Source organism: Phalacrocorax aristotelis, chromosome 4 (genome assembly GCF_949628215.1).
Source record: "Phalacrocorax aristotelis chromosome 4, bGulAri2.1, whole genome shotgun sequence".
NCBI classification, from domain to species: Eukaryota; Metazoa; Chordata; class Aves; order Suliformes; family Phalacrocoracidae; genus Phalacrocorax; species Phalacrocorax aristotelis.
The window spans coordinates 72,302,951-72,327,981 of record NC_134279.1 but is presented as its reverse complement, the minus strand read 5'-3'; the positions used below and the strand labels follow the sequence as shown (position 1 = coordinate 72,327,981).

General features: G+C 38.3%; 1 protein-coding gene across 12 annotated transcripts in view; it reads right to left on the bottom strand.

Moving 5' to 3' along the window:
• SH3TC1 (SH3 domain and tetratricopeptide repeats 1) overlaps positions 1–25,031 on the bottom strand; it is a 37,717-nt gene that overhangs the window by 1,909 nt on the left and 10,777 nt on the right. For 3 of the 12 annotated variants that reach the window (XM_075091952.1, XM_075091950.1, XM_075091951.1), the window contains exons 3-17: positions 23,291–23,365; positions 21,707–21,724; positions 20,956–21,083; positions 18,262–18,367; positions 16,330–16,473; positions 15,500–15,677; positions 14,504–14,577; positions 13,461–13,656; positions 12,491–12,618; positions 10,703–10,744; positions 7,398–9,083; positions 6,536–6,716; positions 3,303–3,453; positions 1,047–1,169; positions 610–760 (exon numbers count right to left, since the gene is read on the bottom strand). In XM_075091952.1, the coding sequence (XP_074948053.1) occupies positions 610–760; positions 1,047–1,169; positions 3,303–3,453; positions 6,536–6,716; positions 7,398–9,083; positions 10,703–10,744; positions 12,491–12,618; positions 13,461–13,656; positions 14,504–14,577; positions 15,500–15,677; positions 16,330–16,473; positions 18,262–18,367; positions 20,956–21,083; positions 21,707–21,724; positions 23,291–23,365 (3,381 nt within the window). Of the gene's footprint in view, positions 1–609; positions 761–1,046; positions 1,170–3,302; positions 3,454–6,535; positions 6,717–7,397; positions 9,084–10,702; positions 10,745–12,490; positions 12,619–13,460; positions 13,657–14,503; positions 14,578–15,499; positions 15,678–16,329; positions 16,474–18,261; positions 18,368–20,955; positions 21,110–21,706; positions 21,763–23,290; positions 23,366–25,031 lie in introns of those variants that run through there. The other 9 variants (XM_075091955.1, XM_075091954.1, XM_075091957.1 and 6 more) reach the window with 7 other exon arrangements.

The following is a 25,031-nucleotide window of genomic DNA, read 5'->3' as shown; positions in this document are numbered from 1 at the left end:
TAGATATACACACCCTGCACATACTTACAAAAAGTACAAATAGATTCTTTTGAAAGTGTAGGAGCTAATGGAATTAAAAAGACTCCCTCACCCCTCCTAGGAGGTACTTTACATCAAAAGCTTTGACAAAAAGGATGAATTTTAGACTGATCAAAATGACCTGTCTCTGTGTGTATGGAAGGGTGAGAGGGTTCTTAATCAGTTGAACTGCTCTCAGATTCAAAGAACAGTATTGTTTTGACCACTTTTCTCTAGGTCAGTTCACCAGCAAGGCACTGTGCAAATCTGAAAGAAATATATGAAGCTCAAAAGCCTCTTGATACAATATTATTCATTAGTATTAGAGCTTAGCTGTGAGAACACTCAGTTTGGACTTTGAATCCCAGGTTTAATTCTGTGCCCTACCAAAGGTTTTCTAACTCCAAGATCATATGGAAGAGAGAGCAATAAAAGTTGTCATTCTGGAATAGAAGCAAAAATAGCAGTGATAGTATCATTATGAAATCCTGACAAGGAACCTAACTGAATTCAAAGGAAGAAAGCTTGTTAGCGTTCTGCCTTATTTTGGAGATATCAGTAATATTCAGCTGTAACTGAGATTGGTCTTACCTAAAGTTACACTGAGCATAAGAGATGCTCTTGCATATTCCAGACTTTCCTCATAAGCCTTCAGATTCACCAGCAGTTCCACTAGTTTATTGCATAATCTGAGTTCAGCGTTTTTGTTGCCAGTTTTAACAGCAAGTGGAAGAGCCCTGTCCTGAAATGCATAAAAACAGCTTAGGTACTGCTGAACACCAAGATGTGCACTGACAGGCTTCCATTTATGTCATATCAAGCAATTTCTGGTTTTACTTTCCTCTTTGCAGAAGGCATATCTTATACCACAGTTGCAGCAGGTGAAACCTACTAACACCATGACAAAGTACTCAGCTGCCATAGGTTATAAACTCCTGAGAGGATCAGCTTTTGGTTCAGCATTTGTAGAACACCTGCTGTGATGGGAAGGTAGTCAACTATCAATGCAGTAGAAAAATTGCACAAACCCTGTAGAAAGTCACTGCTTTCTCCTTTTCCCAAGTACCATTGAAAAATATGTCTCCAGCAGCTTCAAACAATTCCATTCCTAAATTTGGATCTCCTGTGTGAAGAGCAGCATTCTGAGCAACCTGAAAAGAAAACAAGGAATGGGAGAAGAAAAAAAATCTTGGTTACTCCTTAGTAAAAAAAATTATAAATATTAGGAGCTGAAAAAAGATCTTGTAAGGCCACTGTAAGACAGGAAAAGCTATATTTTGAGACCATGCTTGGTCTTCTTGGTACCCTGGTTTTGAGGAGGCCAGTGGCAGATGCTGAAGAAGGAACATAAGGACCTGGGCGCACGGTGTTACGGTCTCCCCGTTTCTGGCAACAGCACCCTGCCCCCTTTGTCAGCACATGGCACTCTAGAAACCAATAGCACATTTGATAGCTGCAACATTAAACTTGAATTAAATTGCACTTATCATAGAAATAAATTCTGATTGCAAGTTAGATATTGCTAACAGTGCAGATTTAAAAGCCTTTGAAGTGAATTCTGTAAATAAATACAGCTCCACTATCTTGTTATTCTGAAGTAAATATATGCCATGTTAGCAAAAAGGACTTAATGAAAGGCAGTATGCATCCTCCCCAAAGCAAGGATACCAGGACACTCATAACCGATAGGATAAGTAGTAATGAGAAAGGGAACTTGGACATGAAACAAGCTGAAGAATCTTTGGTTTTGGGATCTTCAGTTTTTGAGTTGCTTTTAATTAATACAAGGCCAGCTCTCTACTGAAGCGCAAAGGCAGCAATTCTTTTCAAGCCTATTTTGGCTTCAGGCATGTAAGGACTCTGTTGTGTCACACTTTTGGAAGTTATTTTACATGCAAGTTAAGATGTGATGACTTGCACAAGTTACTGGCAGAGCAATCAACCTTTTCGTGGGCAGATTCCTGCTTTGAGGCTTTCCTCATGGAGAGGCACTGACTGCTCTAAATATCAGGTTCCGTACATGCACAGTATGGAATGCCCATGCATGTCCGTGGCCCACTCCTGCTCTTGGAGGAAATAAAGCAGATGGAGAAAATCATCCCACATGCCGATTTGGCTTTTGTACCAACCAAATGACTGACCTGTGGGCTATCAGCTAAGATCATTTAGTAAAAGAAAAAAAAAACCAACAAACAAAACTACAGACCTATAACACAGTCCCTTCCTGTAAGCACATTTATTCAGTTTCCTGATAAGAATTGAAAAATTTAACTTAGTGGTGAGAAAAAAAGGTCACTAAAGTAGCCCTAAATATTGTGTCTGAGTTTGTTCTAAATGTGAATGTTTCCTATGTTTTCCTGCTTCTTTGTAGAATTTTTTTCAAAACATCTTAACAGATATGTGATTATTTTACTTAGAAATCACGTTTTTGTACCACTCACACACCAGCCAAGACTCAGACCTTACTGTATCAGGTTCTGTATACTTCCCACACAAGGCAGCACTGTCCCTTACAGCAGGAGAGAAGTATTTTTAACCCCTTACAAAAGCAAGAAACTAGTTCTGCAAATACTTCAGTGAATGGCTAGAAGCTATATAAACAGAGTCAGATCTGGACTGCAGTGCATCTCTGAGGAAGACTCCACATCATCCAGTTTCAGCAGCCACCAGGGCTGGATTGCATTTCAGGTCACCTTTCAGCCTGTGTTAGCACAGCAGTAAAAGCAGCAGCAGATCCAAGGTTGTTGCGGGGGGACCAAGGCGGGCGAGCCACATGCCTCCTGCCTCACTCTTGCAAAGGCAGCAGCAGCTCCAGCTGGCTCCATGCCGTGCTATGCACAGCCACAGAAGGAAAGCTTTAGAAGCTTTGTAAATGCTTCCTCAAAAAGCTGCTCTCTTTTTTCCTGGGGATCTGGCCCACAAGCCAGCATGCTAGGATGATTATTTTCTGTTATCCACCAGCAAGTAGCATGCATACATGGTTCAACCACTGTGGTGCTGTGGAGCTGCTGGACAATGATGAAATACACAGAACAAACAGAGCAGGCACTAAGGAAGGTCACTGCCCAAAATCTTTCCAGAGTGAAGCAACAGCTTAAAGTGGAACCAGTCACCAGAAAATGCTGATGCTTTCAGCTGTTATGCATTACATAAATGGTGCTACTATATGTTCAGAACATCAATTAGCAAAATCTCTGGGATTGTTATATTGAATTACACGCTCTATTACCATGCCACTTGCACCATGTTGACAACATGTGCATGACTAAGTGTTGACAACATACCTGAATGTAAAGATCCACAAGCTCATTCTGCCTCAGAATATAATATATCTTTCCTGCCCGTAGCCAAGCATATGCCTCTTTCTCTTTTTTCTGGAGATCTATAAATATTCCAAGGCTTCTTTTGGTATATTCCAGAGCTGACCTGTAAGCCCTGAAACAGGGAAACTGCTGATGACCAGGGGTTCTTCAGAACTGGGAATGTTTTTCTTCATAATGAAAAAAAGCTTTATGTTAATGCAAAAAACCAATCTGTTTCCTCTATTCAATGCACAAGTATGATTTGTCAGCTATATTCCATTATAACTAGCAAGTCTGGAGAAAAAAAAGAGGAGGAAAAGACCAATCTGTGTTTCCTGTTAGATCATTATCACATTTTATTATTTCAGGATAGTGTATTTTAGATGCGTCCTTCACCTACACCTCAGGCGAGTGACAGATGGGGAGGAAAAAAAAAACCAAACTTTCTTCATCTTTATCATTATCTTTAATGATTATAATTTATAACTTTTTTTCTACAAACCTCAGAAAAACTGTGTCTGTAAATATTTTTTTCTAAATATCACCTAGACCTCAGACTTAAACACAATTCTAACTAATCAGCATTTATGGAAAATCTTGGAGGAGGACAGACAAGACATGATCACTTTTAGAAGCATCTAAAATTATCAGATGCTTGGGCAGAGCAAACTTCTGTAAATGCAAGGGCACTGTGTTCTCTGAAGAGTGGTCATACTTTTCATTAGAGAAATCTGTCAGACTGATTGAGCTTACGGTGCTTTATACCAGGCATAGGAGCCCCACACTTCTGTATTAAATCCTTCTCTAGCTGTCTTGTGATAGACCCCCATCACCTCACCATGACTTGGTGCATTTTCCTACAAGCACAAGACACAAATATATTAAAATAACATGAACTGCGCAGTTACAGTGGATCTTTACACAATGCATCTTTAGAACAGCCTACTTAGACCTCCAAAAAGATCCCAAACAAATCTAAAATTAATATGCTCCCTAGAATCTCACACTACCAAGACTTCAGTTCTGTCTTCACAAGGTATCTTATATGAGGGTTGGGGGGCAGTTTTTACCACTTGCTGATTCTTACAGGAATTGAAGAGACCTGTCACTTTTTATACTTGTGAGAGGAAGATCTACTGAACAAACCTGACATTTCAGTCTTCTCTTCTTTGCTAACAAGCTGCTAACATGAGGAAAGGCAAAATATTTAAGAGTAGTCTAACTCATTCTAATTACTGAATGCCACTTCCATCCCTCCGTCAGAGTTTTTGCTTTTACAGCAGACAGAAGCATGTACCAATCCATAACGCAGCACAGCAGCTAGAAGAGGTCAGGCTGTGGCCCTGACATGGCCACAGTAATTTACAATGGAGGTGATGACACCAAGGACCACGCTGTTTTCATTACTTCATCATAGACACGTATCCTTATTACTTGGGACTGTTAACTCAGATTGTGAGACTATGGTCTAATATCATATTGAGTATATGCTATTATCAGGTAGTCTAAGGTTACACAGCAAACATTATTTGTGAGCCAGGCTTTTAGGCAAGGAGCAGGGAGTCAATGATCCTTATGGGTCCCTTCCAACTTGAGATACTCTATGATTCTATCAAACTCCATGCACTACATGCACACAAAGCAGCAGCTTCTCCAGCTAGTGAAATCCTTCTGCAAATTCCAGGTATTTTGAAGTCTTAACCAACAACTTTGTCTTCAGCCTCTCCAAAGGATTTTCACCAACTATCTCATTGAACATCAGTGAACAAAGCAAAATAAATTAGGTGACATATTAGGAAAGTAGAGATGCTTGGACTGCATTCACTTAAAGCTAAAATAAGTGTCTACTCTTCCCACAACTAAGGATATTGTTTCAACCTTTAGTGGCATGCTTGAAAATACCTAAATATAAAGTGACTCCCTGAAGTGAGGTACAGTAAGAAAAAAAGTCAAAGCTTCCTTAAAAAGCACTTTAAAACTTGTCTAGAGAAACCTGTAAATTTCCCCAGCACCTGTTAGTTACTATACATTGATTTGTGCAGTCTGTTTTTTCAATAAAGCAGAGCAAAAAATTGGTATTCTGAAAATAAGAGCAGTATAGAAATTGCTAGACTGACACTATGCAGTTTTGCACATAGGATTTGTGCTCGCTTAAGTTTTGAAAATACCATTTCCTCAAAGAAAAATACTTACAGAAAATTTTGTCTGACTTCTTTGCAATATGTCATTTGGTTTCTAACTGAAAAATTGTCATGTAAAAATCAGCCCAAACAAGTCACCTGCCAGCAATAATCCTAGAGCTATAGCAATCATCAAGAGTTGCATAAGTCTGTATGTTGTATAACGTATAATTAACATGTATAATTGTGTAATACTTTTTAACCATATTTACACAGATTTTTAAAATAATTTGCCTCTTGAAGTAGTGCTAATCCCTGCTGCACATATTGTCTCTCTCTCGAGATAGTAGTTACTTTAAAAGGAAAAAAAAAAAACCAAAACCCACAAAAAAACCACCAAAGCAAACCCAAGAGAAGTCTTCACCACCACTGGACCTTTCAACTCTAATAGAGTGTATTGGAAAAGCAGAGTGAAAAGAAAAAAAATCTGTCATATTCAGCTCATATCCAGCTCTGGAGCCCTCAGCACAGGAAAGACATGGACCTGTTCGAGCATTTCCAGAGAAGGGGCACAAAAATGATCCGAGGGCTGGAGCACCTCTCCTGAGAGGACAGGCTGAAAGAGTTGGGGTTGTTCAGCCTGCAGAAGAGAAGGCTGCAGGGAGACCTTATTGTGGCCTTCCAGTACTTAAAGGGGTCTTATAAGATGATGGGGACAAATTTTGGCAGAGCCTGTTGCAATAGGACAAGGGGTAATGGTTTTAAACTAAAGGAGGACAGATTCAGACTTGGTAGAAGGAAGACATTTTTTACTGTGCGGGTAATGAAACACTGGCACAGGCTGCCCAGAGAGGTGGTCAATGTCCCATCCCTGGAAACATTCAAGGTCAGGCAGGACGGGGCTCTGAGCAACCTGATCTAGTTTAAGATGTCCCTGCTCGCTGCAGGGGGGTTGGACTGGATGACCTTTAAAGGTCCCTTCCAGCCGAAACCATTCTATGATTCTGTGATTCAGCTGTTGCAAAAATTGAGATCCTTTAGCATGACAGAAAAGTTACAATCAGAATAAAAGCAAAGTCATCCAGCATGTCTTACCTTTCTGTTCCTAAAGACAAATAGAGCTGACTTATGGTTTCCAAAATTTGTCCCTCCAGAATTTTGTTGGACATCTTTCTAGCTAAAGATAGTTGGTATTCATTGTAGATGACACACTGAGCCTCATTGGGAACAACTGTACTGTAGAACTGACACAGCAGTTTAATTGCTTGTAGTTGACCTAGGAGAATAGATTGGAAATACTAACACGAATCTATATTTTAAAATCAAATTTCAATTAGTTTTAAAATACTTAATTTTCACTGTTTCACAAATTCAGCACTGTCAATGAATAAAAATATAGAAGTCAAAATAAGGAGATTCCACTGCCAGTTTCTTCACCCCTGAAGTTAAAAAAAGAGGTCATTTCAAATGATCTCCAAAATAAAAGAGTAAAACAGTCACCTTACCTGTATAAGCTGCTTTAATCATGGTAGCGAGAATAAATAAAGCATGGGTCTTCTAAATACAGCTATTTTATGCAAAAGTAATCCAGATTACCAATTGTTTTCATACCTTTCAACTCAAGTCTGGTGCTGTCTGTACTACCAATGATATCATGACTATTGTGAATATTATTAACGTAGAAATCCCTAGACATTTTACTAATTAAGTTACTTAGAGAAAATGAAGTGGTATGAAAAAGCTGTCATTTCTGACAAACCTAAGTACCACTAGAAGAGCAAGCCCACATGTATTTATTTCTTCACCATTACAGGACAGAGCAAAGATTTCAGCTATTGAAAGTGATTATCACATAACTGGACATAAAACGTTTAAGGAACAACTATAACATACCTATATAACAAACACTCCCCAATAGGGTACATTTCGTAACTTTCAGAGGAAAAAATGTACTTACTTTCCAGGTGACTTGTCTCCATTGCAACTAAAAAAGCCCATTCATAATAAAACCTTCCTTTTTCTCTTTGAGTTCCACGAACATAGTAACATCCCAGCTGAAGGAGAACTTGGGTAAAGTCTTGGCCACAGTCTATACTTGGAAGTCTGGAGAATAGCTTTACTGCCCTGATATAATAACGTTCTGCCAGCTTACTGGCAGCTGCCTGCAGGCAGAGTGCCCCAAAATTAGCCAGGGCTATAGCTTGGTTATGGGTCATATTAGTCTCTTCTGAAAGACGCAGTGCTTTGTAGTAGTTCTCAGCAGCTTCTTTTGTATTCTTTGTTCTTTTCAAGGCAATAGCAAGCATATTGTAAGCACTGCCTAATTGTTGAGGATTGCTCCATGAAGAGTCTACAACAGCATTTAAAATGGCTAAAGCCACATCATGTTGCCTGTAAAGAATGTATAGCCAAGCAAGTGAAACCAAACAGTTGATAGCTTCCTCTGGCTTAGCAGAGACAGAGTCCAGTGCTTTTGTCATGTAAACAATGGCTTTTCCATACCATTTGTGGTGGCTGTACACTTTTGCTAAGCTAAGATAGATAGTGCTGCATAGTCCTTGCTGCTCATTAGTAAACACAGAGGGAAGTGCTTGTATGAGGTAAGGTGCCGTCTGGGATGGCAGTATTTGTCCCAGTTTTCTCACGCTGTAGAGCTTGGGTGCATTTCTGATGACTAAATCAATCCTTCTCAAGGAATCCATTAAAGTTCTGGAGCTCTGGGAGGAGGCAACCTTTATGCAACTTAACACAATGTGCGGCAAACACTTTTCATTGTAGGACTCCGCTAGTTTGAAATAACAGTTGTTCGATAAGTTGTTTTGTAAACCCAAGTCATTAAGCAACAGTTGAAACCTTTCCAAGAATGGTAGTGCCTCTTCATGCTGTTTGCGTGCACTGTAATGTTTTGCCAGTAGAAAGCATGCCCTTGCCTCTGCATGTTTGTTCTGGCTCAAAATTGTCCTCTTCAGAGCATACTTCAGAATATCTGACTCCAGGTCAGCACTGCAAACATAGTTGGGAATTCCCATGAGAAGAGATGTAGCCTTGTCAAAAACATGAGCACATTTTTCTTTGTTCTTCTGTGTCAAGTAGATGACCGATAGGTTTGTATAAAGAGCAATTATGAAGTACAAATCACTAAACCCTCCAGCTACTGCTCCCAGCGCTTCCTCAAAATACACCCGAGCTTGAGAAAACTTCAGCTTTTTAACACTGAGCCTGCCTAAGAGAAAGCATAGCCTTGCTAGTGCCCAGGACATACCTGCCTTTTTTGCTGCTTCCCTTGCTAATCTAAAAAAGCTAACCAGTTCTTCTTCTGCTGAAAACCCGTAGAACATGCTATTGATAAATGTATAAGAGAAATCATACAGGTTTTTGAAGTTTCTCACATACTCTTTCCTATTTAAGAAGGGTAACAATGACTCAAAGACATCAGATGCTTGAACATCTTGATGTATGTGGAAGCAAGGTCCTTCAGGTGGAGGAGATCCAGCTTCCTTATTTGGAGAGCTAGCAGGATCCTTTCCTTCAGTAGTTGGCTCTTCTGCCTGAGCGGCCTCCAAATTCTTTAAGTTCTTCAGGAATTCTTCAACCTTGCTATTCTTGCTAGTGGATCCTGTACTAGAATGTGAAGATGGAATTTCTGAAATTCAAAAATAAGTTACAGATCACAACTTCACGCATGCCTACAAAGATCTTTGATAGTCCAACATAAACATTTAGCAGTAGAAGATGCTGTTAGGAAAACATTATGTAAACATACTGCACGTTAACAGTATGTCTAGGAGACAAGCCAAAGGTGGGGAAAGAGGGAGATCGAGAAGAATCAGGGAGGAACAAGAGTGGGAGGCTAGAGAAGTAGGGGTAAATGGGACTTTCCACATGTAAGCAGGTTGCTGATCAGTATGCTTGCCTAGCCAGGCCCTGTGCCCGATCCAACACTAATCCAACTGAAGTCCAATGTTAGTTCAAACTGGTTTGTGTCTGAGTGTATACTCAAAAAATATACTCTGAGTGTATATTCTTTGCTCTTTCTGTGTGTGTATATGAACAAGAGAGATCTTCCAATGACTTGCAGTTCAGACTAGCTGGTAATCAGGAAAAGGCCAGAATCTGGAAAGACCCAAGGTCTGAACTGGAGGCTGGATAAAGGGCCCAAGGTCAGGGCATGGATACTGGATGGACTTAAGGTTTAAGGGAAATGTGATTTTGAGCATGTATGCGAATTGAGTAAGGGTATGCCCATGTCCTGACAGAAAGCTAAGGCAGGTTAGCTAAGGGGGGTGAGTAAAACTGAGCTATTTGAGTTGTTAAGTCTTGTGGGGGTGCCGTGAGGGTGCCTGCAAAGGTCCTGTTCTCCTGTCCACATTATCTCTGTGTGGCCAGCCATTCCTGTGTAATATAAGATTTCTTCTTTCAGTCAGATACCAACTTGATTCTCTGCTGGCACATCTTAACTTTCTAAAAATTACTAGGTTTGTGGTGATTGATGTGGTCATTGATCTAAATTCTCCTAGTATTGATATTGTTGAATATCTAACAAATGTGAGAGAGACAGACATGCCATCACTTCTTTAGTCCTCCCACTGTTATCCAGCCAAAGAGGGCAGGGACTAGGGATGTAGTTTGCAGTCACAGTCAGTGTAAGGCTTACAGCTGCATATCAACAGGAGCTTATTGAAGTTGCAGATTTAGAGCTCAGTTTCCTTAGAATCTCATTTCTGAAACTGTTCAGCAGAAAAATAAATATAAAAATTGGTATTTAGGAAAATGTAGTACAATACAAGTAATGATAGTGACAGCTTAGCAACTAAGTGACAAAGGGAAATAATTCTGCATCCTCATCAAAATATCTCCTTTAGGAAATATAATTATGGGATGAAGTTTTCTAGCAGATGGAAAATTTGCTGGAATTCAAAGTCAGCACTTGCCAGGTGCCCCATAAACAGTATTTTGCCCTGTTGAACAACATGGAGGGGGGGTGTCAAGGGGTGGTACGCATGTGTCACAGCAGTAAAAATAAGTTATACAGTTTGTAATTGGATAGCAAGGTCCAAGGAAGACATCTGATAGTGAAAACCCACAATGACTTGCAACAAAACTTAATGAGAAGCAGTTACATCAAGATCTAGGAAAGCAAACAATGAGAGAAGAAAGTTAGAATGCAAAGACACATTAGGAAGAAGAAAGCTGGCAAAGATACCAAAAATACCAGAAGTCACATTAATTTTGTGTAAATACTGTATGCATATGAAGTATTACCACATTCACAAGCTTTCTGAAATTCTGGTTCTTCTAATTGGTCTGTAAGAAGGAAAGAAGTCATATTAGTTATGGTATCTTAGCTCTTTTTCAGTTTTAAATATACTAAAATAAGGCTCTCTTAGTTTAGAATTCATCATGTCAGAAGAATTGGCTGCGTCCTGGAAATTTAAGAGAAGAAATTTCTAAGTCTGACCCAAAGCTAAGAGATACAGGGACTTACCCTCCTGCTGATGCGATTCACAGATTTCTACATGGTTATCATCATGCACCTACCACCGCTCAGTACGGTGAGGAGTTAGAATTAAAGCCAACCTGTTCTGCATGAGGGATGCATCACTGCTGCATTAAAATACAAGTGGGCAGCATAGATACAATCATTGCCCACAACACACCCCTAAAATGAGGTAACTAAAAGCCCTTAATGTTACTGAAATAAGTTTAAGCGTCACTCCCAGGATGGGAGGGGAATAATTATTTAGGGCAGTTTGCATAGGTAAGAGTGTTAGACTTCTTGGTGGTTCCAATGTACTGTTTTGTGGCATGGCAGCGAAAAATCCCTATGTCTATCTTTCCTTTTAAAAAGGTTTATCTTTAAATTCTGTAGACATTACTACTAAAGATCTAATTTTAACTGTTTAACATAGCACATCTGTAGAACATTTAAGAATTACAATTGTGTAGAAGATATTTCTCAAGGTATTTCAGTTGTCATGTTGCATTTCAGGATTATATTCACTGTCTTTCATACGCTAGGTGCAATAAGTGGTACTGAGTGTATGAAGGATATATCTAAAACTAGAGACTCTCAGAACTAGGTCTATTTAAGCTAATGGAAGGCTATTTTACTAGCCTTTAAAAATGACCTTTCACTGACTGTTTACTTCTGGATCTACTTTTTTTAGATGCATTCCAGACTTTGGTGGACAAATGCCAGAGATGTTTACAATAGTCATAATTTAATGCTCTGAATGTCTAATTGGGGAAGTGCTCAGAAGTAAATATTTCTCCTTAGATTGATGCAGATGGAAGGAATTGAAAACCCATTTACTCAGATCTCACAACAGAACATCAAGTGAATATTGAAAACACTTCCTCTGGGTAAGTCAAGTTATATTGATCAATTGTGCGATTTAAGAGAAAAAAGTGGTAAAGATAGTACTATTAGCTGGGGAAGATGTGAAAAGAAGTTGGCACTTGTAAAGATTAGGGAGGAGATGAGATGTGGTGAAAAATGTGCAGCAAGCAAAAATAGCAGTATGTCCTTTAAGCCTGTGAGTTTTAGTAACTAAGAGATCTGAGTTTTTGTACCCAGGCTTTTCATTTGGGCAAGGAAGGTGAGACATGGAGTTATTTTGCACACTGACGTGAGTTGCATTTTGCAGCTCAGGTCTAACATGCCTTATTGTTCACACACACACCGACTTGCAGAATTAAACCAATGCACCCAAGTCAAACCTACACACCAGCTCCTTTCAGACTGAAGCCCACAGGCCTGTCTCTTAGGATGCCACTAATGGAGATAAATCTTCATTAGCTATTTGGCAAGCATATGCATCACCACAGAACAGCTTGCGGTGGGATAAGAAATTGCTGCTCCTGTTCAGTTCAGCAAGAGAATTATATTACACTACCTTACACTAAGGCTGTAAAGGTGAAACCCCAAGATATTTCAAAGCAGGTGTAAAGGCTGGAATCTCATTGAAATAGGAAAAAAACCCATATAGCAGGGATGTAGGAACAGCACATGTATCTTCTACAGTAAAAAGGAGTAAAACTCATACTTACCTATTCGATACACAGAGCAAACATCTGTGATGGAGGTTTGTTTCAACAAATGTATCACTTCTTCCAGATTTTTTTGTTTTGAAAAAAAAGATAGCTCTTCTGCTTCAAGAAAATCCAGGTCTTGTGGCCTGAGAAAGAAAGGAGTGACTTTGAAGGTGTCTGAAAGCAGATTTGTCTTGAGGAGCTCACTGCATCAGTCGAATTGGAGCTTGTTAGAGAAACTAATACAGTCTTTACATTATAGGTCCTGTTGTGTTCAAAGTTAGTATCAGTCATATTTATATACATACAAACTGATAGTAGCTATGATTGCAGCTAACAGTTTCTGCCATATCAGAATGTTTTCTGCTTATCTGTGTCATGGTATAGCATTTTATGAGAAAGATCTGTGCTTTTAATAAATTCTAAGAACATTATGATATTGGTTAAAGTTACACATTAAATGGACCTGCAGATGACATTTAAGAACTCCTTGTTTCAGCATGAAACAGTCCAGAGATAAATAGGAGAAGCCTATTTACATGGTGCCAATGTATGCTGAAATGCACACTTTCTAAAGGTTGCTTTCTGCATTAGGAGCAATTATTTTTAAGAGGAGCCACATCTGAAAGAAGTTATGGCCTGTAAATGAGGGTACTAGCAGAAACAGAACTTGGACATTTGATAAAACAGTAAAACCGGAATCTTCTGCCATAGTAAAACTTCTTGGATCTTGTGATCCAAAGAATAAAGACTGAACCAGGTATAACTACAGCAACCCCTTTTCACAGTAGGGAACTCAGGTACAGGCTGACAACATATTCCAACATTTAAGCAGACTTCATATTCGAATTCCTTTGCATTTTTTTTGCCTGATACACATTATGACAATTCTCAAAAAAAAACCCAAAACCTGAGTTTAACTTTCAGCACTTTAAAGCTCAAGAGACTAAGTCTTCTTTTGTTTTTTAGTTAAATACATATCACTTACTTATTTTTAGATAATTCCAGTTTAACATGAGCTGTCTTCACAAAACCTATTTGGCCAGTAAACACATGTCTTCCCAGAAACCATTCCATGCATTCAATGAAGTAGCCAAGGATCTCAATTTTGTCCCCTTCCTGGAAACTCATCTCTTCCAACACAATGCTTTCATAATTCATCACAGCTAGACAGGATCCCATTGCTGTGTAATAAGGAGATTAATATTTGCAGATAAAGTAATTTAACAATACAAACACACTTAATAGACTAGCAACTCAGCAGAACAACATATTTAGCAAAAGACATTCCTGGAACTCGTGAGCTGCACCATCTGATGTGGCAAGATTTAAAGCATCCAAACCTAATCGGTTTGGTTTGAGCCATTAGAATTATAAATAACAGCATAAAAATCCTAATTTCCCAGCCATTAGAAGGCAAAGTCTAAAATGTTTTCAAAATTCTAGTGAATTCCATCATGAAGCAACAAAAAGACAAGTTTTAAGTCCCTACTTTCCCTCTTCTAAAGGGCTCTGAACAAGGGCCAGAGTAAGAATATTTGAAGCAACTTATAAAACCCCTGTTGGATAAATACACCTGTCAGTACAGTATTAAAACTACACGTGTGGCAGAAAATAAGCTATATTTACTCTCTAACCTCAGATCCTCTGTATACATTTTATTTCTCTGGCAGTATTAGATAAAGCAGTACACATATGAAAGATCCATTATGGTTACATTGGTGCATCTTCTTATTTTAAAGTTTGTCATCAAATCTACAGATGCATCCTCAACTTACTCTTTACTATTTTGTGCACCTACTTAATACAGTATTTTGGAGGAAAAAGGGAAGAGATAAGCCTTTAGAATTTAAATCAACTTAGGCAGATATTTATGCTCTCACTAATTTTACTGCAATGTAATTTTGAAAGATGCTTTCCCATCCTATACAATGGAAAAAAGTTACTGAACCCTTTGGACTCTGTCCTAACAAAAGCAAAGAATAAGTCTGGTAGTTTTTTTAATGCTGATGTTTGAATGGAATTTCTTACCAACTTTCATGGTGGATTTAGATTCAGTTTTGTATGTAAAACCAATAGGATTAGAATATGCTTTAAGAAACCATCTGAAAGGAGAAAGAGAAATTGAAGTCAGCATATAAAGCACGTCGCTAAATGTTGTGACAGTAACAGTGACACTTTAAATCCATTTGAAAACAGATTATCTTGCTCCAACAACCAACAGTTATCTTTGAATTTCAGCACTGTCCATGCTGTAGGATTGCTTGAGGATATGGTTTAGTGGTGGACTTGGCATGATAGGTTAGCGGTTGGACTCTATCTTAAGGGTCTTTTCCAACCTTAACAATTCTATGATTCTATGTAGGCAGAGCTATGTTTTGAGTAATATTAGTAGTAAAAGAAGTGTTACTTCAGTTAAACAAACCTAGCTGAGAAAGTCATGCTATTTTTCCCTGCCCAAGGACAACAGAAAAATTCCAGCTTTTTAACTACCAAGAGCACCAAGAATTAATGATTTTCTGGTTATTCCTGAAGCGAGTCCATTGATAAGTCCACTGATGTAATTTTGGCTTTTGAGCAATTATGAGCTTGGACATGAACTTGAAACAAACTGCATTAAGGAGGTGGATGGGTCCTGTTAATAGTGTTGAGTAAAAACACTGCTAGCATGTTATCATCCACATTTCCAAGCATCCCACCTGTTACTATCCATATTTCCAAGCATCCTGAAAAATGAACATTCTCACTTTATATTATCCTTGAAACATTAACAGATTTTATTCCAGACTCAGGGGAAAAAAGCAACATCTAACCCACAAGATGGTAAACCACCTTTAAATACTGCTCCGCAGGCATCTGGATTAATTTCAGTTGTGTAGTATGGAAGGAGATAGAGCATTTGTTCCCAGTCCTAATGGAAGATGGATGGTAGCTTCTTGTTAGCTACCATTTAGAGACACCTATGTTAAGCAGATATGTACATATGAAACATTCATATGAAATAGGTAGCTAGAGTCAGGTACCTACTGATGAAAAGGGATCAATGGTTCCAGAGAAGGATTAGATGGCACAGTCATGTCACCATTCACAGATCCACCTGTTACATCATCTGTAAAAGCCCCGGTCTCAAAAAAAGTGTTTATTTCAGTGTCTGAAGCCAGTATCTTTCTGATCAGGTTGTCAGGACATAAAACAAAAAATGCCCCTAAAAAGCAAGCAGTGGAGCAGATGTCACTTTATGTAATGTTTTAGTGTCATACAAGCTTTAAAACTGGCTTTGAGAGCATCAGTAATATTCAATTAGAGATTGAAAATCTGAGATGTCACAAGAAGTTTCTTTCTGATTGTCAGATATTCATACTCTTCTGTCTAGTTTCTCTTTCAGTTAAAAAAATGCAGAGCTGAGGTGTTTGGTGAAGTGTAGAACCTTCTTCTGCTGCAACATTTTGCATGTTCCTGTTGCAGTAATCAATGATCCATCTAGCCTGTCTTTCTGTCTCTGACAGTGGCAGCAGGTGATGCTATTTAGGAGAAGCACATGAGCCTGGCAACTATCTGTAATCCCTCTCCTGTACATTTCCAGGATCTGCAGTAATATTAAGCAAGTTGGAATGTACATCCCTCCTTTATCCTTTTGATATCCACTTACGGACCAGTTGCACATGAATTTCTTTAATGCCCCTATGATCCTACTGAACCCATTCTGTTTGTTCCTTTCTCTTCTTTGGTGCATTTGGAGTGAATAGATTTAAATTTCAACTTCCTTCAGTATTTGAATAGGTCTTAATATTTGATTTTAGGATTTTAAAGAAAGGTGCTTCTCTAAATATAGCCATAGCATGTACAGTTTTCCTTACCTTCCTGTACTAGCAGGCTTCTGTACATCAAATGTAATGATTTTTCATTTATACAGACTTCAATGCCTGTTTCTTCCTCTTCTTGAGAGCAGAGCCAGAAAGATTGATCTAGGAATAAGTTCTCCATGCAATGATTTATAAAACCTAGAAAAAAAAATCCAATTTGGTTTTTTTTTGCTGTTTTACAGTATTATACAAGAAAATAACCTTTTGGAAAGTCAGACTGGGATGGGCACTCTGATAACTCCATTATTGCTTAACTCAGAACGCGTAACTAGTATTGGCAAAGTTACATCCATTAAGTCATGTGCATAACAGCTACTTTTAATGCTTAGCTCTCACAAACTACACCTAAAAAGGTCCACAACTTTTCTGTGCCTAATCCTGCTGAAAAAGCAGACCATGTCCTCCCCTTATGAGGGTTCCCCATAGTTTAGCTATATTTGAAAGGTTTGGAGTCTGAAAGAGGTAATCACTAGCAGGCTTTGAGCAACAGATGCATAGCACCACTTAATAACAGATGACTGGAAATAATCTCAAAAAATAATCTCTTCATAAATTTCTGTTGCCTGATTCAGCTGTGCCAATTTATGCAGATTCTGTGTCTGGGTATCAGATTTCTGGAATTTCTTTGGGACAGAGAGGATGCTGCATACCAGAGTCATGCAAATCACAAGAAGGTAGTACTTGATCTTGGAAACTAGGACTCCTCACATCAGGACTTAGGGTTTGCAAAGCTATATGGTAGGTATAGGGAGATCTGGATTGGGGTATCATAATTAGCATGGTATAGATAGCAGATTATTCCTTAAGGGGCCAACATTAATACATTAGCAAATCCTTTGTGCAAAGAGTTACGATGAAGAAGAAAGGTGGGCAGATCAGTAATTAAGGTGCTACTCTGCTATTTGGAAGATGCTGAATCAATTCCCTGTTAGCCACAGCCTTGCCCAAGAAGAAACAACTACTTCTTGTGCTTTCTTTGCAAAATTGGATTAAAACGGTATTTTTTCTGGTTTTCTAAGAGCATTTTAAAACACAAAATAGCAAGTAACATGAAACTAAGAATTAAATTCATTATTTTATATTGGCCTGATGGTAACAGGCAAATTCATAGTAATGCACACAAGCTCTCCATATGCAGAAAAAAAATCAGGTGAACAAAATGGAGACAAAGATCTGATTCAAAAGCTATTCTTCAGAAAAGACCTGGGAAGTTAGATATTAAAAATGGAACTTAAATCAGTGACATCACATTGTTAGAAAAGGCATGCTCAGATTTAGAAACAGAACAGAAGCATGCAAAGCATATGAAGCAATCTTTGCTTTACTTGATACTTCCTTTGAAGCCTTACCAGCTCTGTCCAGTTTGCTCACTATTATTCGGGAAATATGTGGAACAACTAGAAGAGTCCAGTGGGAAGCATGATCAGAGGTCTAGAAAATACACTCTGTGAAGGATTATAGGAATTAGGGTTGATTTGCCTAGTAAAAACAACACCACTGAGTGGAAGTGCGGGTTAGAAGTCTCCAAACAGGTATTAGCATGGTGCAAAGAAAGAAGAGTAACCTCAACACATCTACAGTGAGCAGAAAAAGCTGTAAAAGCATTTAAGTTGCAGCACAGGTTAGACTTTAGGAGAAAACCATGTGGGTTGGCATAGACTGCTTAAGAAAGAAGATCTAATCTGATTAGGGAACTTGGACAAGACATCTGCCAGGAACAATAGCTGTTATCTGCTTTGGGACAAAGGCACGTTCTCCTGGATGTTGGAGGGTCTCTCAGCCCTATCGCTAGTACCCAATTCAGGAACATTACTTACTGCAATTAGAAGTTAAAGAATCTCAAAATCTTGTTCAACAAGTTCCCAGTCAATCAGGAATTATGAATGAAAAAGTATATTGAAATGTTTTATGGTGAAACAGCTTTACCCAGTGAGTAGTAGGTTAGGAACTTCCATATTTCTTCAAAAGTTTTAAATGTCACCACAATTAGATCTTGATCACTATGAATAGACAGCAGTCTGGCAGAGAGCTCCTAAAAGATCAAAACCAATATTTTAATTACAAATATACTAGACTCAAGCACAACTTCTCACTAGGTAAAACTTATGCTAAAATGCTACATGTTAAGGATTAAAAAAATCATCCAGGATTTTACCTATATGAGATATCTGCTCTTTTCTACCTACCTACAATATACAGTGAGCCGAGTTTTAATCTAATTTCCTACCAATTGTACCAACAGTTCCAGTAAGATTAATTTACAGAGGAATTAAAACCTCAGAACTGACCACACTGAGTGAGACTAAAAGCCTGTCTGGTTCAGACACATCTAGGTAAAGCAGCCCGTATTCTCCATTTACAGCATGAAAGCCAGGCAAGCATCTAGTGGTACTTTCCAAGAATACTCTCCTAGCACAGAGCAATTTGCAGCTTGGGAACTGCCGTTCCCTGGTATGTGGGTGTTAATATTAAATCTGGAGTTTTTTTTTTTTTTATAAAGGCACAGTAAAATCCTTTTCTCCTCAGAGAATAAACAAGATGCAAAGCTAACAGGCATAATGCTACTGTATTATTTCCCAGTACTGTACCCTTGCTCCCCTCATATCAAAATTGAAATGCATCTTAAAACAATTTAAGGACTGGTCAAGAAACTGATCCTAAATCTGGGGAAAGAAATTGTCCCTCAAACATTTTCTGTAATCTGAGCAAGATGGAGCTGATCCACTATTTTGATGACTGTTATGTCATGATTTTACAAGATCTTGGAATTAATTCTGTTTAACTTCCATCTTTTCAATTCATCAACATGAACAGATTAAAATAGTAATTCCTTTTTGAAAATAGAAGTTCAGCTTAAGCCTCTTCAACAGGCATGCCTCACCACTGCTTTGATCTTCTGCATGCCCCTTTCTACACTAGATTAAATATTAATGAGAGCCTGAAATCTATTAATAAATTGCCAACACATACTAAAATATCTCAGCCTCAAGGGCTTTATGCACTGCTGAATATCAAAACAATATTCTAAGGAAACTTATTATAAACCTTGCTTCCTTCAAAGTCCTTCTCCCAGTCTGTTTCTAATAAGGCCACAAATCTAGTCTATTTATAGTCTAGTCTAGTATATTTTAGGACCTGGAGGTGTTGGTTGGCAGCCGCCTGACCATGAGCCAGCAGCGTGCCCAGGCGGCCAAGAAGGCCAACAGCATCTTGGCTTGTATCAGGAACAGTGTGGCCAGCAGGAGCAGGGAGGTGATCGTGCCCCTGTACTCGGCACTGGTGAGGCCGCACCTCGAGTACTGTGTGCAGTTTTGGGCCCCTCAGCACAAGAAGGACATTGAGTTGCTGGAGCGTGTCCAGAGAAGGGCAACGATGTTGGTGAAGGGTCTAGAGAACAAGTCTTATGAGGAGCAGCTGAGGGAGCTGGAGTTGTTTAGCCTGGAGGAGGCTGAGGGGAGACCTTATCGCTCTCTACAGCTACCTGAAAGGAGGTTGTAGCGAGGCGGGGGTTGGTCTCTTCTCCCTAGTAACAAGCGATAGAATGAGAGGAAAGAGCCTCAAGCTGCACCAGGGGAAGTTTAGGTTGGACATTAGAAAAAAGTTCTTCACCAAAAGGGTTGTTAAACATTGGAACAGGCTGCCCAGGGAGGTGGTGGAGTCTCCATCCCTGGAAGTATTCAAAAAACATGTGTAGATGCAGCACTTTGGGACATAGTTTTATTCTATTTGTATGCTTTTTTCCTTCTTCTGATCCCTTCTCCCTTTCTCTCTCTCTGCCTAAACAAAAGCCAGAGCAGAGCAGCAGGAGTACAGACTGCTTTCACAGCCACAAAATCAGCAGGCTGGTGATGAAAAGTTCACAGCACATGAAAAGCAAATCATGTAGAAACACATGCATCTGAGACTCTCATAAAGCCATAACCAATTAAGATTTCAGTGTTTGGCTTGCTAGTGAAGGTGGCCAGAACTCATGGCTCAGACAAAATGGACACCAGAGGTCAATTGGTATCATCCTGCTTTTTCATCAAGAGGAAAGAGGAGGCTTTAAATTCTATTTGTAGCAAGCCTCATTGTATATAGGAAATCCATCCTCTACAAGCAAACAAATTAAAGACACTAATAAAAATATGCCGACCTTCTTGTATGCTCTTTAAAGCTATGGTTGTTTAGCCCTAGGAAGTCCAATATTTATGCTATTCTCCTTCAGACTTCCTCTTTGGCTTAGCAGTGGGCTTCCTGGGTAACCCACATGCCAAATGACTACAACTGACTGGACACCAAAGTGAAAGAGTCAATGAGGGCAAATTAAAAAAAAATAAAATCAGAAAACCATGATGTCCTTTGATGTAAATCAAAGCAGAACATATTTAAAATAAAAGCTTTCAATGCCTTATTTAGCTGGATTCATTTATTTTACAACAATCTGGTGTTCCAGTCTTTGTCAATGATTTAATATTTCTAATGTCTTTAGATGGTTTGGGGCCATGGGAAACTCTGGTCACTCAAACTCAAACATATAGAATGTAGATGGAAATGGGATCCAAATATCTCACAGATTATTCCAGTAGCACAGAGTGCACTCTCTGAAAAAATAAATTCATTCCCAAGCAATTGACTTACACTGAAAACTGCCATCACCTCCCTGCTGTCATTTTCCAGAAGACGGAGCTGCCCTCTGAGCTGTCTTTGGAGTCTGGGATCAGGACATCCACTCTTCCGTCTTACCATTGTTAACTTCAGGGAGATGTCTGGAGAAGGATATCCATTTACAGTGCTGCAAGTTTTGTAAATCAACCAAAAACTTTGGAGAAGCAGAAAATCCCTCAAAATCATAGAATCCATGTTAAGAACTACTTATTCAGCTTCAGAGACAGACACATGGAAAACTGACTTACTGAATGTTTCTTTTTCATTTTTATTATCCAGTAGAGAGTAGCCTAGCATGAAACACAAGATTTTTTTCAGTTGCATAATAAATGCTACAGCTATATAAATGAGAGTGATGTGAAAGCCTGTAGAAGTTTTGGGAGCAACTGACATCCTTGGGGATGGAGAAGAGAGGAGAGAAAAAACAAGCAGATTGGTAATTTCTCAAATTAGACAGCTCTTTGGACCTTGGGAACAGGCACAGATTTCCAAATATCCCATGCATATTTTAAAAATCAAGGCAAGTAGATACTGGAATTGGAAAAAAAACGTAGATAGTTCAGCATGTTACAACTGTTTATGCTAATCTTAAATTCATGGTTATCTGACACATCCCCCCCACTACTTCAGAAGGCTTCTATAAATTGAATATTGAAACAGCTGTTTCTCAGCTAAGCTGGTTGAACAGTACCAAGATAAATGGTCCAACTAAAAGCTCACTTACCTGATTTCCCCAGCACATCTGAAAGAAGCCAGATACCTGTTCTCAGATCTTGACATCTGTTTATGAGAAGCTTTTACTACAACTAATGGTACAGTTTCAGATAGCTTCTCTCAGATAAAGAGAATCTTCAGTGAAGCTGCTTTCATTCTGCATGTCTGTTAGTTTAACTCAGTAACAGTAAATCATATTCACAAGTTTTCAGAAACCAAGATGGGCACATAATACCCACTCAAGAAAAATTCCAATTGCGAGTGTGTAGAACAGGTCACACTTCCAGCAATAAATGGAGGAGTTGTACATCCTAATGTATTCCAGCTCCTGAGTTTCACCAGGTAAAATAGATATTTTTCACATTCTAGTCTAATATGCTGCCCCTTAGTTTTCAGAGGACTTCCTATGTATGTATTCAGGAGGTTTTTTTTACGACTTGCGCCTGAATTATTCGTTACTTTAAGGCCAAGAAGGGTGGCTCAGAAATACAAAGCAGTGCTACTGAATTACAAGACCTCTCTGTTTAAGCTGTGGTCATATAGTCAGTTGTTAGTACAAAGAACACAAGCTTGAGGCCTTGAACGTTACTTGGATCACCATTAGGTAACAGTATTGTTGACCTTTTCACTTTACCTGAAGCCATAAAAGATACTGGCACAGAAGACTATTACTTAAAAACTTAAAATTTTTTATTACATAATCAAATTGACTCCAAGTTAATTTTTTTTTCTACAGTTACATATGTAAGTCATATAAAGGTTCATATTACTGAAATAATTACATTGAATTAAAACAACTGAAATTTGGCTGTTTCTGCCAAAAGAACTATTAATAATCCCTTTTGGAAATGAAACATGGTCCAAAAACCCATTGCACCTATGGTAATCTTCCTGTCTGCTTCTGTGAGCTCTGATCCATACCCCCGGTTAAGAATCACCCAAACTCTGTACAGAGTGAGACATACACATATATAAGCAAAAATAATAGAGCTACAAATAACCATATTCCTAGGGAGACTGTCTACCACTGATGAGATTTGTTAGGTCAAGCCAGAAAGCAGAGTGGATCCCACTGGTTTTTTGATGGTTATTTCTCTTCCCCCACAAGAAAAGAAGGGAAATGTGACTAGACACTCAATGCACAGAGCAGGCCATGAACCCTCCAGAAGGGAAGCCTGTGGTACCTACTTACTGAGGAACTGCACCAATTGCAACTTCATTGAAAATACAGCATTAAATAAAATTTACTTGGAAAGGCCACAAACTTAAAAATACAACATTTGAAGAATTGAAACCCATGCATAAAGTAAGCAATAAACTTTTTATTTGTTTTTTTTTTTCTTCATTAGCAATTATCATATAGTACATAATTGTTTCTGGCTTTTATAGCAGTTAATAAGTTATTTCTCTCTTTTTATGAGAGATTCTCAAAAAATCTTATGTAGAAGTTGGACACTTCACAGGTGAAATATGTTATAAAGTTACAGGAGTGATGACTGCAAGTGTTGTTGACCTAGCTGTCTCAATTTAAAAAAAATGTAAGCAGTGAGAAAAACATTATATTTATAAGATATGATGAAAACAAAGGTCTTACCAGTTGGAAAATTCTCCACTTGACTGGGAAGGGTCCTTGAACTGACATTCATGCATTTTTCACTTTGAGAACATTCTATTATGAGAAACAAAAGGAATGGGTTAAGTGCATTTTCTAAGGCCATATAAATCACAGTGGAAAAACCCAAAACTAAACACCCCGCACTTTCAAAGCATTTGACAAATTGTATAGTTACTAAAAGAAAATAACTATATTTTTTTCCCCTTCCTGCTATATAATTCCTAAAACCCACAAAAAGTATCTGAAGATCATTTCTCTCCTACTGGGAGGAAGTTAAATCTTGATTTCGTCATTTGGATGCGAAGCTTCAAGATGATGGAGACTTGGTGAAAAAGTTTCTCAGGAAACTGAAGTCTCATTTGGGAGGGAGCAAAGATCAGGCTTCATCTTCCCTGCCCTTACACCTATACTAAAAAGCAGCTTCCGCTGAAGCTTCAGTGATATAAATTGGCAATGATACGAGTGCCTTGTACCAATTCATACATAGAGAGAAATAATCCTTCTCTTTGTTTGTTTCAAGCTTAATACTTGGGAGGGGGTAATGTGAAAACAAGTGATTTGAAGTTTCAGAAAAATAACACAAATTAAGTACATTTTATGTTAAACTGCTTTTCTTTTTTTTTTTGGCCCATATTTCTTCCAGTCCTTTTGGAAATGATACATTTTCATGCTAAAGAAACACAATGCTCCAACGAAATCCATTTTCTCAAGGTTCCCTTGGCAAAAGACAGTGAAGACAAGACTTGATATTTCTATGAATAGAAGTGGGAGAAATAGATCTTCAAGTTTTCAAAGAAAATTTCTGAGGCAATTTTCACGTATCCCAAGACATTTTCCTCTGCAGCTCTGCTTTTAAGATAACACTTGTAATGTAGTAGCACACAGTAATTTCTGAGTCTTCTGCATCTTCCCTCGAGTGCATCTGTTGATGTTACATGAAGTGTCACACAAATAAATAAGGATACATAAACACAGAATTCTCCTATTTCAGAAAAAAAGTAAGCAGTAAAAACAATCTTCAAGGCCTATTATTAGCATATAGTAGAATTAGAAATTTGAGTTCCCTAGCACTGTTTTCTGTTGGGTGTTTGACAGGTGTGATGGGTATTTTTATTTGATTCTTTTTAATCTGGACTCAACAATATTCATTTTTTTTTAAATTGAAATTTGATAGTAAGCTCACTGCAGTGTAGGCTGACTGTATTTAAGGAACATTTTAAATTTAAAGTTCCGCACAACTTCTGGGACCATACTTGTAGTTCTGTTTTTTCTTGTTTTAGACACAAGTACAAAGAGAGCAATTGATAACATATTGTCAAAGATTTGACAATCACTTTGATGATCGTTCAACAGTTGATAAGGACAAATAATTAGCATGTTTTTAGTATGTGAACTTGCCATTACTTTTGATATTACCAGTTATGGACTTTCCTTGAAAGGTATTTATCGAGACATGAATATCAAGCAGGTAATATTTTATTTAAAAACTAAACCTAATTTCTATGACATTTAGGAGAAAGCCAAAACTAAGAGCAAGCATTTTATTACTCATGGGAGTTTAATTACAAGTAATAGTTTGCTATTAAATTTGGGTAAAAGCATGAGTTATAAATAAAGTGCTATAATTAGATTCAAAGACTTAACGTGAACCCCATGCCCCATTCCTAATTAATGGTATGACTTGCATACTTCTTGGCAAGTTGAAGAGAAACTTTACACT